Source organism: Henckelia pumila, chromosome 1 (genome assembly GCF_033568475.1).
Source record: "Henckelia pumila isolate YLH828 chromosome 1, ASM3356847v2, whole genome shotgun sequence".
Taxonomy (NCBI): Eukaryota; Viridiplantae; Streptophyta; class Magnoliopsida; order Lamiales; family Gesneriaceae; genus Henckelia; species Henckelia pumila.
Genome location: NC_133120.1, coordinates 168,054,776 through 168,070,533, shown reverse-complemented (window position 1 = coordinate 168,070,533; position 15,758 = coordinate 168,054,776). Strand labels below are relative to the sequence as shown.

The window sequence follows — 15,758 nt, the reverse complement described above, 5'->3', positions numbered from 1 at the left end:
AAAATTATATGTCATTTTCTAACATGTTTAAAATCACTTAATCTTGTAAAATGGAACCGGGCTACTACAGTGCAGCCCATGATCACGAGTGTATCTTAAATATCTTAGCAATCTGATAATTTCTTTCCAGTGGTCAGCTCCTGGATTACTCGTGAATCTGCTCAATTTTCTTACAGCATAGGCTATGTCTGGTCGTGTACAACTCATTAAGTACATCAGACTTCCAATGACTCGAGAGTATTCTAATTGGGAGATACTCTCACCCCGGTTTTTCGATAGATGTTGACTTGTATCTATCGGGGTTTTAGCCAATGCAGTGTCATCCTTACTAAATTTTTCAAGAATTTTATCCACATAATGTGATTGACTTAGAACCATCCCTTCGGATGTTCTATGGATTTTAATTCCAAGGATGACTTCGGCTAATCCCAAATCTTTCATGTCAAATTTTGAGTTCAATAATTTCTTAGTGGATTGAATCATCTTATCATTACTCCCGATGATAAGCATGTCATCTACGTAAAGACATAAAATGACATATCCATTTTCAGTGTCTTTAACGTATACACATTTATCACATTCATTTATTTTAAATCCACTTCCTAGTATGACTTTATCAAATTTTTCATGTCATTGTTTTGGTGCTTGCTTTAAGCCATATAAAGACTTCACCAATTTACAAACCTTATTTTCTTGCCCACGTGCAGAAAATCCCTCATGTTGTTCCATGTAAATTTCTTCTTCTAAATCTCCATTTAGAAAAGAAGTCTTTACATCCATTTGGTGTACTTCAAGAATCCGCAAAGTGGCAATTGCAAGTATCACTCGGATTGAAGTTATTCTCGTCACTGGAGAATAAGTCAAAGTAATCAAGCCCTTCACGTTGACGGTAACCCTTGATTACCAATATGGCTTTATACTTATCTATTGTTCCATCTGATTTCATATTCCTTTTGAAAATCCATTTAGAACCTAGAGGTTTACTTCCTGGAGGAAGGTCCAATAATTCTCATGTATGATTTTGCAAAATAGATTTTATTTCAGAATTTATAGCCTCTTTCCATTGAGTTCCTTCAGATGAATTCACAGCTTCATTGAAGCTTTGAGGTTCACTTTCCATCATAAAAGTGATGAAATCCGGACCAAAGGATTTCTCAATTCTAGCTCTCTTGCTACGTCTAGGTTCAACCTCATGGTTAAAATCTTGTTCCATTGTCTCGTGAGATCTTTTGGATGAACCTGATTCTTCCTTAGATTTTCAAGGGAACACGTTTTCAAAAAATGAAGCATTTCTTGATTCCATTATTGTATTCTTATGAATGTCAGGTATTTGAGATTCATATACAATAAATCGATAAGCGCTGTTGTTGTGTGCATATCCAATGAAAATACAATCAACAGTTTTAGGTCCAATCTTGACCTTTTTCGGAGTAGGTACAACTACTTTAGCAAGACACCCCCACACTCAAAAATATTGATATGAAGGTGTTCTTCCTTTCCATAACTCATATGGACTTTTTTCTTGCTTCTTTCGGGGTACCTTATTTAAACGGTAATTAGCTGTTAGAACAGCTTCCCCCCACATGTTCTGTGATAAACCAGAACTCAATAACAGTGCATTCATCATTTCTTTCAAAGTGCGATTTTTTCTCTCTGCAACACCATTTTGCTGAGGAGAATAAGGTGCAGTTCTTTCGTGTCTAATACCATGTTGAGCACAAAACTCAGCAAAAGGTGATTCATACTCTCCTCCACGATTACTTCTTAGCACCTTAATTTTTTTATCAAGTTGGTTTTCAACTTCACTTTTATATTGGAAAAATTTTTCAATAGCTTCATCTTTACTTTTAAGAAGATACACGTAATAATATTTTGTACTATCATCAATAAAAGTAATGAAGTATTTATTTTCACCACATGTTTGCACTCCTTTTAAATCACATATATCAGTGTGAATTAAATCGAGGGGTCCATTATTTCTTTCAATGGATTTAAAAGATGATCTTGTTAATTTTGCCTCAACACAAATTTCACATTTGTGGTTTTTATCAATATGAAATGTGGGTATGTTTTTCAAGTTAATTAATCTACGAATTGTATCATAATTAACATGTCCTAGTCTACCATGCCACAAATTGAAAGACTCAAGCAAATAAATAGAAGCTTTCACTTTATTTGTTTTTGGCTTAATAGTCATTACATTGAGCTTAAACAAGCCATTACAAACATAACCCTTTCCAACAAACATTCCACATTTGGACAAAACAACCTTATCTGACTCAAAAATAATACGGAAACCATGCTTATTCAAAAGCGAACCAGACACCAAATTCTTTCGAATTTCTGGCACATATAATACATTGTTAAGAGTCAGCTCTTTCCCGGATGTCATTTTCAAGATCACTTTCCCTTGTCCTTTGATATTAGAGGTAGCAGAATTGCCCATAAACAATTTTTCACCATTCTATGATTCATCGGGAGTAGCAAATATGTCCTTGTCATAACAAATATGATGGGTGGCACCAGTGTCGATCCACCATTCCCTTGGATTTGATCCAACCAGATTTACTTCAGAAATGACAGCACAGAGGTCCATGTTTGAAACCTCTTTAGATATGTCCTCCAAGAGATTTGCCCCGCGGTTTCTTTTCGGTTTCTTGTAGTCAGCAGACTTGTGGTCCGGACCGCCACAATTATAGCACTTACCAAGAAACTTCTTTTTGAACGTGTCTTTCTTTGGGCCCAACTTGGAGCCTCCACCAGCAAATCTCTTTGCCTTTGAATTTTTCTTCTGCTCAACAATATGAGATTTAGCAGCACTTGGAAAATACAATCGTTTTTCAGAACTCTTGTTGTCTTCCTCGATACGAAGTCGAACAATGAGCTCTTCAACATTCATCTCCTTTCGTTTGTGCTTCAGATAATTCTTGAAATCATTCCAAGCCAGAGGCAAATTCTCAATTATAGCTGCCACTTGGAAAGTTTCACTAAGCACCATGCCCTCCGTGTGTATCTCATGCAAGAGCACTTGTAGTTCTTGAACTTGGCTGATCACTGATTTAGAGTCAATCATCTTGTAGTTCAAGAATTTACCGACAATAAACTTTTTAGCCCCAGCATCTTCGGTTTTATATTTTCGATCCAAAGACTCCCATAACTCTTGGGCCGCCTTTTTCTCACTATACACGTTGTACAGTGAATCAGCCAAACCATTCATTATATAATTTCTACACAAGAAATCTGAATGGTGCCATGCATCAACAGCACTAGTAGTCTGCACGTCTCCCTCAACAGATTTGGGAGCATCCTCAGAGAGGAACCTTGCTAAATTCAAGGTGGTAAAGTAAAACAGCATCTTTTGTTGCCACCTTTTGAAATTCAAGCCCTTGAATTTCTCCGGCCTATCAGCATGGCTTAAAGTCATCGTAGCAGCAGCACCAGGAAGAGTTACCTTTGGAACATTCGAGTGAGTCGAAAAGGCATCCATATATGAACTTGATTCACGTAACCGAATGACACGAAGAAAATCTGTTTTAAGTTTGTACGAGAAAACTAGTCACGTGAACCTTTTTGAAAAAAAAACCAGAAACCACTGTTAACATATAACAGACAACCGAGGCCTGTAAAATTACAGTTTCCTTAAAACAGATTCGTCCCCTCCCGAATGTGCTCGGAGGATCACGACGGACGTCTGTTTCCCAGGATACAATGGCATAACCTCATAGTCACTTAGCACGAGGAGACTACGCTGGCGAACTGAATATACACCTTCACGGTATCACGTAGAAGCTCGAAACGATGATGTGATTAACGAGTTGCGAGGGTGACTGGGGCTTACACACTTAGTGACTGAAGCTCGCACAAATCAAGCATGTAGAAATACAGAGTACGCATGAAAGACAGCATACGTCAATTGGAGCTCAGGACGTGAAGAAGGAGCTCTTCACACGAAGACGAAGACTTTCGAAGAAGGAAATAGGCAAAATAATTAATTTATCAGCAGAAGCTCGAGACAACTCATTTATGCAAGAATTTTCATGAAAATTGACAATGAGAGGTCACAAAGCAGCCAGACAAGACCCCATAGAATTAGTTGGGCTAATAAATATGAAGGGCATCCGAGAATTAAATGGAAATTTCATGCAGAACGTGTCCAAAACAAGCAGACACTATATTTTTCAAAAAAAAAATGGATTACAACCCATAATTTCCATTCAATTATTAATTTCCATTCAATTATTCCAATAATTTTGAGGATCATGTGGCTCAGTTGGAGAATTTTGTGAAAAGGCATGAAGAAACAAACCAGTTCTTCGAAAGCCGCATCAAATTTTTGAGTCTTTTGGATGAACAGATTGCGCTTCATAGAGAACCAGTTTCTGAGATCTGCCAAGAGCGTGAAGTAATTGAGCCAGAGCATGAGGAAATAATTTTTGAGGAATCTTCTTGTGAGGATGAATCAAAGGTGACAATGGAGGAGGAAGAAACATACAAGGCTACATATTTTACCTCATCAATGGTCGTTCCATGTACACCGTTAGAATATTCTTTCTTGCCATTGACGCCGACTCCACAATATTCCATTCTCTATGAGCTTCAGCCAAGATTCGGAGTCTCCTTACAAAAGAAAAAATTCATGCCGAGTGTTGTTGGACCGACGAGCTTCCCATGCATATATCACGCTAAGCTTGAGGGCGTGCACAATCAAGACCCATATGTAGAGTCGTATGATTCTTACTATGGGCGGAAGCCGCTATTTGATGGTTGCTACTGCATAGTCGGGAATTAGACTATAAATTTAGCGCTGACTGGGAGGCAACCCAAGCGTTCTTTCCCTTATTTTTTATTTTATTTTTGGTTTTTGTTTTTTTTATTTAATTTTTACTTTTTTCCCATTCCAGTTTGCCGAGCATGCCGATATACACAGTATGATGCTGCTGTCCCAGCTGATACTATCAAGAAGGAAGAGGATGAATCGAAAACTAGGGGAGTGTTATTGTTGTTTTCATTGTGTTTTAGTTCGTCTTTGCATTTGTGTATTTGTATGCATTCTATTAATTGTTTTGAAGCATTGAGGGCAATGCTTTGGATAAATATGGGTGGTAGACTAGTTTATTGCATTGGTTATTGTGTTGTTGTTTAGTTATTATGTTTTGTGTTCATTCTGTTTGCTTTAATTTGGTTTAGTTTTTGTGTTTGGTTCGTAATCATGCATATCATTTTGTTGTTGTTCGTGTTGTCTTGCATGAGTTGGATGAGTCATGGTAGCCTATGATGATGAAGTTTATTTGAAAAAAAAAATTGGATTTTTGAAAAAATTTGCTCTTGACTGGACATGAAAAACTGTAGGTTGAACCATAAATATTTATAAGCACTTGTGTTAGAACAGTGGAGTGCAACGAAAGATTTGATGAAGTTTCTGTCTGTTTGACCATTGCACGACAATAGGTGGTTTGTAGATCTTGATTGTGTTATATGAATTTTGATGAGGCTCTAGTTTACACTTATGATCTTGGGCGCACCTAGAAAAAAAAAATTTACAACTTCATCCGGGCTTGTACAATGATTGAAATCCTAATCATTGCTCCATAGCTAAGTTTGCGGGTAAAATGAGGTTGATGCTCTATTCGGGCTATAGACGAGGGGATTAAAAAAAAGAGAAAGATTTTTCGTATCCTAGCCAGTTATAGCTAAGTCAGCGGGTAATTATTGGGGCTAAAGCAATAGCGGGTGCAAAATCCGGAGGTGTGTAATTCATTATCTCAAGGGAGGTGAGTTTAGTCTAGAGGTCGTTGGAAGGAATGGGCACTTAAGAGTGAAACTTGCACTAATTTGTCATAGGTCGCTAAGCAGTTTTGAAACGAATTCGGTCTAAGTTGTATGAAACTGAAATGACAGTTCACACACACACATTCATGTTAAACCGAAGGTGTATTATGAAAAGTTGAGAGCGTCGGTGATTTTGTTTTTGTGATTGAACTTCTCGGAGGCTGTGCACTCTCATGAATCATCCTTACTTATTTTTTTGTGTGCATATTATTTTTGCATGACTTGTTCGAGGGCGAACAAGGTTTAAGTATGAGGGTGTTGATAAGTGCATTTTGTGTGCATTATTTTGTGATAGGTTTTTATCTATTTTGTGTGCATTCATATTGTTTTTATGTATTTTTATGTGTTTTAGTGCATGTGTGTGTATTTCACTCCTCGGGTTAATTTTGTAGGAAAATAAATTGTTGAAGAATAAATTACGGAGCAGATTTGTTCAAAAAATCAAATTTAACTTTAGAGAGATCCAAATCCGATCTTCACTGTTCAGAATAAAGTTCAAGATGTTTTGAAGCTTCTGTCCAAATTTCATCTCGATCCAACGGCTATATCTCGAGATAAGAATTTTTCAAAATCGTCGCTTGCTGCAGAAATTTTGTACTGCGCGCACGAGAATTGAGCTCGCGCGCGCGATTTGCTGGTTCAGACTCTGTTTTTTAATGCTGCGCGCGCGCGAGGCTTCTCCAGGCTCGCGCGCCCGTGTTCCGGCCTCAGATTTGTTCCGAAAAGTCCTTGTTTTGAAAGGAAATTAATTGGCATGAGTTTCGGACCATATAAATAGAAGATATATCATATTGTTGGGGGTTCCGAAGTTCCAGAAAGCAGAGAGATTGCACAAGGGAGAAGGCGGCTGCTGTAGGCTTGGGAAAGAAGATTTCTTTTTTTTTTTTTTTTTGGTTCTTTTTTCTTAATTTTTTTATTTATTGTTTTCAATTATTGAGTAGTTTTTCTTCAACCAAGACGACGTGATTGGGCCGAACAAATTTATGTAGAAAACTTGGATTTTGTTTGGGATTTTACAGAGTTGATTTTATTTTATTGATTGTCAGATTTATATTTGTCTTGTGAATAGTCTGATCAACTGTTTGCTTGCATATTAATTGATTCCAAGTCGACAGAAGAGGTTTTGATTTTAATAACTTTGATAATCATCATATTGTAAAACCGACTAGAAATAGAATTCGGTTTCAGTGTGCGGTTTGAGTGTAAACTGAATTTTCACAAATATTTAATGCATTCAAATTTGATTAGAATTACGAAAGATTAATCCATCAATATTTGAATAGGTTTGATTGTTCTAGAAATAGACCTTCGAACAAGATAGGAGAATTCCCGTGATCTAAGATTAAATCTGAGTCCTGAATCAACTACATGTTACATGTTTGTTTGGTACCGACGTGTGTCTTGGTTGTCTCGTTTTAATTATTTTTATCTTCAGTTATTTTAATTCTTATTTCTTAAGCAGTTTTTATTTTATATTCTTATCTTATTTAATTCAAAATCCTTTCTATTATTTTGTCTAGATTAAGTAAAATAATTAAATCTTGAGAATTGACAACAGTCCCTATGTGATTGATACTTGGACTCTCAGTCCACTTTACTATTACTTGACCTGGTGCGCTTGAGAGTAAATTTTTATCAAACCGATTTAGCCGGTCAGTCAAACATTTTCATGTATCACATCACAAATAACTATTAACATGATTTTTAGACGTTCTTTTATCCCTAATATTGATTCGCCGTTGAAAACTAACCGAAAAAGATACGTCGAACTCACGTTCTCTCCAAATTAAATATCTCTTTAAACAAGATAATTTGTTTATTTAATTTTATTATTTAAGATCAAAATCAGTTTGAAACTTATGGAGATCGTCTCAAATATTAATTTTGTTAAACAAATATCCAATCTGATCCGATCCATAAAAAAATATTATTTTCTATGTCAAAAGTATTGTTCTTTCACTACAAATATGAAAAGTATCGACTCATCTAATAGACATTATTCCATAAAACTGTCTCACAAAATAGTCAGCTCAAAAGGTTTTGGTTTCTTTTAGGTTAGTTTCTAACGCCAAATTTAACTCTGAGGACCAAATGCGTCAAAACTCGTAAATTGAGAGATATTTTTGGCACATTAGGAGCACTTGAACAAGAGGGAAAAAAGATGAATGACATGTCAACAAAATGGTAGACCAACAAGCAAAGCAAGAATTTTGGGACATATGGACATGGAATTGAGGTAGTGGAAGGCACAAACATGAGGCAAGAGCTGGTGGGACAAGCATGGGGTACTATATTCCCTTTCAGACCATAGACTCCCACGTGAAATTTGTACATTAATTGACCCCAATCAACTTCTTACGTTATCTCAAATTTGTGCCATAATAATTCACCCCTCTCTCTATACTTTATGATCTTATCTTATGTGCATCATGTTCCTGTTCCTCAGGTGGGCTCGCTTATATTTGTACCATAATCATCTCCACTTTTTGTAATCTCATCTCAGGTAGGCACATTCTCTCAAAAAGTTGCTACTAACTTGTGAGATGGAATCCTCATGGAGACCATCATAATGCTCCTTGTTGAGTACAAAAAATTAAAATAACTTGAAATCGAGGCTCTGGGGGTCCGAACTTCGTTCTTGGATCAAGTGAAAGAGATCCTTAATGGCATGGGGTTACAGAACAAGTGTAACTTGAATAAGCAGCAGCATCCGATTACAGTAACAACATTAACAGAGTGGGACAAAATACCCAACTCACCACACAATAGAAAAAGGAAAAGGAAACAAATACTTAAAAAGGCTACAGCTAGAGATGCCGAATTGATGCAGATAAGAGAATAGACAAAATACTCTTTGCTCAGATTCTTCTGCGCAATACACGAGCTCTTCACGATGGAAAATGACCACTGATTCTATGTGGCGATTGCAAACAATGACCTCCTAGTGACTATGGCTAAAGCTTATTGAAGCGGTACGGATAGTGAATCAACTCAAAATTGGATTAACAATGAGCAAGAATGAGCATTACTTAGGGGGTTGAATCTAGCCCATTTCTATGTGTAGAAGTTTCACTTGGTGTAGAGTACGTCTTCCCATGGATGGCGGTACAGCGGTTGCTTCAGTCTCTTCTGGTCGAATGTATGCCTGAATTCAGAAAATATGGCATATGAATAGTTGATAGAGAGAAAATTGCAAGTAAATATGTGAAGCGGAAAATATTGTCCTGCATTTCTAACTCACCCAATGAGACCAATGGAGCGAGCCAGCACAAAGAGACCATTGAGATAACCGATCTCCACAATCTCATCAATTTCTTGCTTAGTGAACATCCCACTTCCGGCTAGGAGATCCAAGAATAGGGACCCAATGGCACCATCAACATTGAGTACTAAATTGTTGGCCTTTGTGAGGGTGTACGTTTCAACTTCAACAGCGTACTCCATGTACTTCACAGACGGGAAATTAGAACGTGCATACTCTTGCAGCAACTCTACCCTCTTATCTCTGTTGTCGCCTCTCTTGATTCTTTATTAATACAAAAGAAATATCTCCAGATTATGGTTTGAATTGAAATGACTACTTTAAAGAACTGAACAAATTGAGAACTCCAATACCTGTGTCCGATACCAGGAACACGAATGCCTTTCTTTTTCATGTTCTCCACAAATTCATATGGCGTCAGACCCTGAGAATACAGCACATCAGAAGCCATCAATATATCACAGAGAAGCGACAGAACAGAGAAATCTGATAAAGCCACTTAACATCAAGAAAAGGAAGAAGGAAAAGCTAAAAACTAAGATCAGCATGCTTGAACCATGATCACAAAAAATTATAACCCACCCTTTCATATGCATCCTTGAAGTATCGAGCAGCATCATCAATTGCTCCACCAAATCGGGGACCAATTGTCAACAAACCTGTTTTACAATCAAGATCACACCACTCATTAATAATGTCACAAACTTAAGCATCACCATGCTTTAATCAGTTGTTTAAAGTATTAGATATATTCACTTCATATCACGTGGAAGAAACATTAGACATTTGACCAACCTGAAACAAGACTAGAAACCAGATCTTTTCCAGCCCTAGCCGTCACTATGGTGTTGTGAGCACCAGAGACACAGGGACCATGATCAGCACACAACATAACACAAATCTGGCATGCCAATATAGGTATTGCAGAAATGTAGTGTAAGTCGAAACAGAAATAATAAATGGGGCAGAAAATTGAAAATGAACCAAAGGAAACTGTGAACATAAAACTTTTTCAGGGTCGATTCAAAACATTGTGTGAAGTAATGAAAGGCTGAGGCCTAAGGAATGAACACAAAGATAAGATATAAAAGCACCTCAATAAAACGTGTGCAATAGCGAGGAAGACTTCGTTTGAACCACAATAAAGAAAGGACATCGCCCACACCTAATCCCTGTTCAACAATGGAAGACATTGCAACACCAGCATAGGTTGGTTCTTCACCTGCCAATGAGTAAAAGTTTGAGTTTAAGCACTCAAAATTCCTATTGATCCATCGCATAGGGTGGCAATGATAAAGAATAAGAAAGCAAACTCCTTACCCCTGTCATCAGAGATTGTGGATATAATGTGTGTTGGAGCCCGAACTTTGCCACTCTTGATGGCTACATTAAGGTCCTCGGGTATTTGAGGTGGTGTCACTTCCTTTATTGGTGCAGTTTTACCATCTTCAACCTAATCAAAGAACCAAGAATTTTAGCAACCAGTGGTGGAGAAAGAATTTAGCACGTGAGAAACATGTGAATGCCATCGAAGACACGTAAAGCTTACCAATTTTTCAAATGTTTCTTTGATTGTTATTTCAAATGCTTCATAAGAAGTGGGAACAACAGCCCCAGCTTGTCTAAGGGCTTCATTCTTGGCCTGTGCAGACTCCATCTCACCACCACTCTTGGCCCCCTGATAATTAAAAAGAAGTTGGGATAAAAATCATAATGAGATAATTTTGTAATAATAGCAAATGTTACAATGAGAGCAGATGAATTAGCTTACAGCATGACCAAATTGTACTTCCGACTTGAAGAGCCTCGCACAAGTTCCACTAACCCATGCAACCACGGGCTTGTTGATTTTCCCCTGTTTAAGGGCCTCGACTAAGGAATATTCATCACGTCCACCAAGTTCCCCAAGAACGACCATCATTTTGACCTGGTTTCAATCAAAAAATGAGAGCCAAAAACAAAATGTCCAGTTCTTCATGTCCTAGTTTTTAGGAGGAAAAAGATAACACAAAAAAATAACCAGAAAACAACAGCTATGGAATATCACATATACCTGAGGGATGTTGTTAAACCGCAGTACATGATCAGAAAGTGTCGACCCAGGAAACACATCCCCTCCAATTGCAATTCCTACATAGTCACAATTAAATTGAAAATTATAACCTGACAGCAAAACAAGAGAAGACTTGGGGGTCCGGTGGTTAAAAACATCCAACCTTCATAAATTCCATCAGTGACACGAGCAATTGTGTTGTACAACTCGTTGGACATACCACCCTGAAATCAAGACTTTATCTTCAGAAATCGAGCCGGTCTGATGATGCATAATTGAATAAATCATGATAACAGCTCATCAGATGCAGCAGAAAGGAAAGTATGACAATGAATTTTACAAGGCATTTTATCAATTCCCAACAATGATTAAATAAATTAAAATGAACCTATAAATCAATAGGTACAAGGTCCACTGTATTTGTGGACTAGAGCATTAACTTGTCAGCAATATTTTACGTTTAATCGCAAGCTATAAACACAAGGAAGGAAACTTTGTAATGATTACGCACAGATTTTGAGACAAAACCAACAGATCCAGGCCTGTACAGTTTGCACTGAATTATATTGTCAATTGTTCCAGCAGTATCACCAATCTTGAAAGCTCCAGCTTGAATACCTCCGACTGTAGCTGGGCCGATGACAACCTGGCACATGCATCTTTGTAATTAACACATTTTCCATAACATTCACAAAGGTGAAGCAAACAAAGTAATATGAAAAAAAAAAAGCTCGTAATAGAGAATATTTTTCTTGCATGTATATTAAAGCGATACATCGAAAAGAGAAGACAAAATACTCACCTTATTGTTTGCTTTAGCATAAGCAATCAACTGTTTGGCATCTGACTCAGGGACACCTTCAGCTATTATGGCAACGACTCTAATGGTTGGCTGTTTGAGAGCAGCCATAGATGAAGCAGCAGCACTAAACAATAGAAGTACAGTTATCAGGCCATACAAGAAGCAATATATCTCATATATTTGTAGGTCTTAAAGAACAACCTTCTGAATGATGCAAAGTTGATAAATACATCAGCAGTGGGATGTGCGGCACAAGCGGCGTCAATTCTACAAAGAAAGAAATATAATTTGAATTAGATTATCCAATGGTAAATGGTTCAAAAGAAAATATGAGTGAAATACAGATGTAATAAGGGTGATTGAATTTTGTTGTCTAATGTTGATGCTAATGGTTTTTCCTTAGGAAAGTCACATGTCAAGTGAATAGTGATAAAAAAAATGAGAAAGAAAAGTAAACGCACGCTGAGTGCACTGGAATTGCAATTTCCTCTTGACCGAAAAATAGTTTCTGAAAACCCTCAGAACCAGGATTTACAATTCCAGCAACAGAAGGTGTTTCTCTGCCTGTAAAAGAAAAACAGCGGATAGAATTTTATTGATGAAATAACTCAAAATCCATACTTCATTGAATAGGCAATAGCTTGATAAAAATACACTATCCAAAATGAAGTACTTATACTTACCACAAAGAAAATCAAAATCAAGCATTCGCTGAATTGGCAGTTGCTTGTAATTGTAAAATAGAGCTTGTGTTGCTTTCGAGAAAAGTTGTCCAGTCGCCATATTGTTGCCTGAAAAAACATTCATGTAAATGTATCAGCATATAAGCATTCCATAACAAAACTTACATCCAAAGGTAATTAAAGGCGAAGGAACAAGCAAGACAGGAAACAAATTAAGAAAACCACTCATGCTCATAAGACAAGAAGCAGAACAAAATTGTTTTAAAGGTTTGTGTATACAATCACTATTTTCAAGTTTCAAGTCTTGAACTCTTCCTGGAAAATCGGGTGATCTGCTAGAATTATTCTCTCTTACCATTTTGTTAAACAAGTAAAATTTTCACCAACAATTTATCGTGCCCGTGATTCTTAATGCTGTTACATGATCAGAACCATCCAGCCAGACGTCTACATTAGCATCATGTAAATAATTGCAAAACAATATAGATGTGTGACATACAGGTTCTTTGTTAGGATTTTGATGGAATGGAAAGTGAAGTTAAGAGACCAATTGTAAAAACACCTTACATAACCAAACATTAAGGTATTAAGTTTACTTATATCCTTTTAACTTTTTATTTCATTTTGGGTGAAAATACATTTGGAAAACAGTTAAACTTGGATTGATTATGAACAAACCAAATTTTGTGGAAAAAGGCTCCTACAAATAGGTCGGTCTTAGGATTTTATGATAGAAAAAATTGACCATACCCATCCAAGTTCACAAATTATAGGAACCAATTACATTAATTACTATGCATTGGCCCATTGGGGCTAAATATGTTCCGAGGATAAAGATATTATCTCATCAAACTTTTAGGAAAACCACTGAGATTTGGATAGCAAGGGCCATGCGTTCAAATTTGAAAAATTGAGGGACCACATCTGAAAATTGTAAACACGAGGGACCGAATTTATTCTTAACCTAAAGATGAGCAAACAAAAATGTAATGATCCCATAGGAAAATCAATAACAGATCTTTCATCCTCAGATGAGCTGCAGGGGTAGTGGATATAAGCCACTAAAGCATAACTACAGAGCTTGGTGAACACCAATACCAGCTAATCATAAACAATAGATTCTACACTTGAGGTAAAAGTGCAAGAGGTCAGCAACCGAATTTCAAGATCATCTTTAGTTTTCAACAGAGACGATCACTTACACTAACAGAAAAGACAAGATCTAGCTCTAAGATAATGCATTTTAGATAGTTCTCAATTCCTAGAAAGAAGCAAACAAATGACATATTCACTCAATAATTCAAAAAACAAAAGTCCAACAGCAAAATCTTTGACAATGATGAAGCCAAGGGGGGGAAAAACAAAAAAAAAAAAAAAAAAAAAAACAACACTTCATGATGATGTAAATGATCAATTGCATACTCAACATTTCAACTGAGTAATGGATCTTACTTTACATACCGAAATGTCGCTTCACACAGATATCACTAATCCAAAATTCAATAAAATGGAAACTAGTGAAAGCAGAAAGATCTGTTTTTTGGCCCGAAACTTAAAAGATTCGCGTAAGAAGAAGAAAAAAAAAAAGAACAAATCAAGGAATGTTCCCTCGAAAACATCTAAAAACAGTTACACAGAGATCCGGCGCATCAAATCCCTTTCCCCACAACAGACACAAATGGGAATCAAGGATCAACTCTTAAAACCAATAAAAAACAGATCTTTCCATCCCAAACTTATAAACAATCCACAACGAGACAAGGGTTGATAAGAAAACCCAAAATTTGAACAAAGAACAGGAAATCCAAGAAAATGCGGATACCTTCCGTATAAAGAATACAGTTGAGCTCTCTACCCGTGAACGAGACACGAAGGATAGCTTATGTAGCAGGAGATGGGTATGGAGGAAGAAAGAAAACGAATTTGTGTGCGAGTGGATGAATTATATATATATGTGTGTATATAGGAAGAATTGTTAATTGTTGGGTGTTTGGTATTTGTTGCTCAAGAAAAAGGTATGCTCGCAATACACATTAATTATTGGGATTGCACCAACCGATAATTCACCCAGCGAGGACGTGGCATGGGGCCACTGGTAGGTAGAGCTCACACGCAGCGAGTGTGTTGGTGCGTGTTGCCATTTACGCGAGTGGTGGTTGGGTTAGCTGTTGAGGTTTTTTAATGTACTCATGGAGAAGATAGAGATGGAAAGCTTGAAAGAGTGGGAAAGATTGGTGGGTGGAAAGTCCCCTACTACTGTTTGGTGGATTTACACTTTGTTCCACCAATTTCATGCTGCCATTTGAATACGCCATGTTTTCCAAATGTGTAATTGATCTATATCTTAAAATAAGTTTCAAGATTCCCACTACGTACGGCTAGACAGACTGATTCTATGTCATGTGCTGAGTGTTCCTCTCTCTGTGTTTTTGTAATATTTTGTACAAAATAATAAAGTATTGGCACACTTTACATGACTTGTTTTTTATTTAGGGGTTTCGTATGAATATGTTGTGTAAAACTGTAGAAGAACAACATCGAGAGCATATCATTCCATATAGTATAGAATCATATTTGTTAGACTGTATACTATGAACGTTGTTTTTAATGTTTTTGTATTCATTAAAACAGTAGAGGTAGCTCGTATCGATTAAAAAGACTATTCCCACACATGTAACAATTTGTTCATATAGTGTTTGTGAGTGTGTCGATGCTATCATGCGAGCACTGCCCGAAAGATGCCGTGAACATCTCGGGTGCCATCAAAAAACAAAGGATTATTAGATCAAGTATATGGGCACTGAATATTGTAGCATTGGTAAATCCAATTTTTTACTCAATGAATATTTAATCCCATGTAAATGAGGATACATAACACGTTTTTCCAATGTTGTGACATTTTCTTGATCTTATAAACATTAAAATAAGTTCCATTTTTTCACAACTCGCCCCTTCGCCTCGCATTATTGCTTTGCAGAATCTTTTCAAAATCTGATGTACTCATCGTGTATCCATAAATTAATTCATCCAAGATTGTAGATATATCACGTGCTGATAAAAAGAATGGATTTGGTACTATGACAATTTTGCCTTGTCGTGTCTATTTACATGTACTAAAAAAATACAATG

At 36.7% G+C, this 15,758-nt stretch overlaps 1 protein-coding gene across 1 annotated transcript; it reads right to left on the bottom strand.

The window, feature by feature from the left end:
- Positions 1 to 8,451: 8,451 nt before the first annotated feature.
- Positions 8,452 to 14,793, bottom strand: LOC140880007 (ATP-citrate synthase beta chain protein 2). The gene is made up of 17 exons (XM_073284044.1): positions 14,452 to 14,793; positions 12,630 to 12,737; positions 12,408 to 12,510; positions 12,148 to 12,213; positions 11,947 to 12,070; positions 11,656 to 11,790; positions 11,308 to 11,368; positions 11,145 to 11,221; positions 10,863 to 11,018; positions 10,641 to 10,769; positions 10,412 to 10,544; positions 10,186 to 10,313; positions 9,887 to 9,992; positions 9,674 to 9,750; positions 9,445 to 9,515; positions 9,071 to 9,355; positions 8,452 to 8,974 (listed from the first exon to the last, which is right to left on the bottom strand). Exons 2-17 carry the CDS (start codon positions 12,727 to 12,729, stop codon positions 8,899 to 8,901), a joined length of 1,827 nt encoding a protein of 608 aa, XP_073140145.1. The 5' UTR covers positions 12,730 to 12,737; positions 14,452 to 14,793; the 3' UTR covers positions 8,452 to 8,898.
- Positions 14,794 to 15,758: the final 965 nt, after the last annotated feature.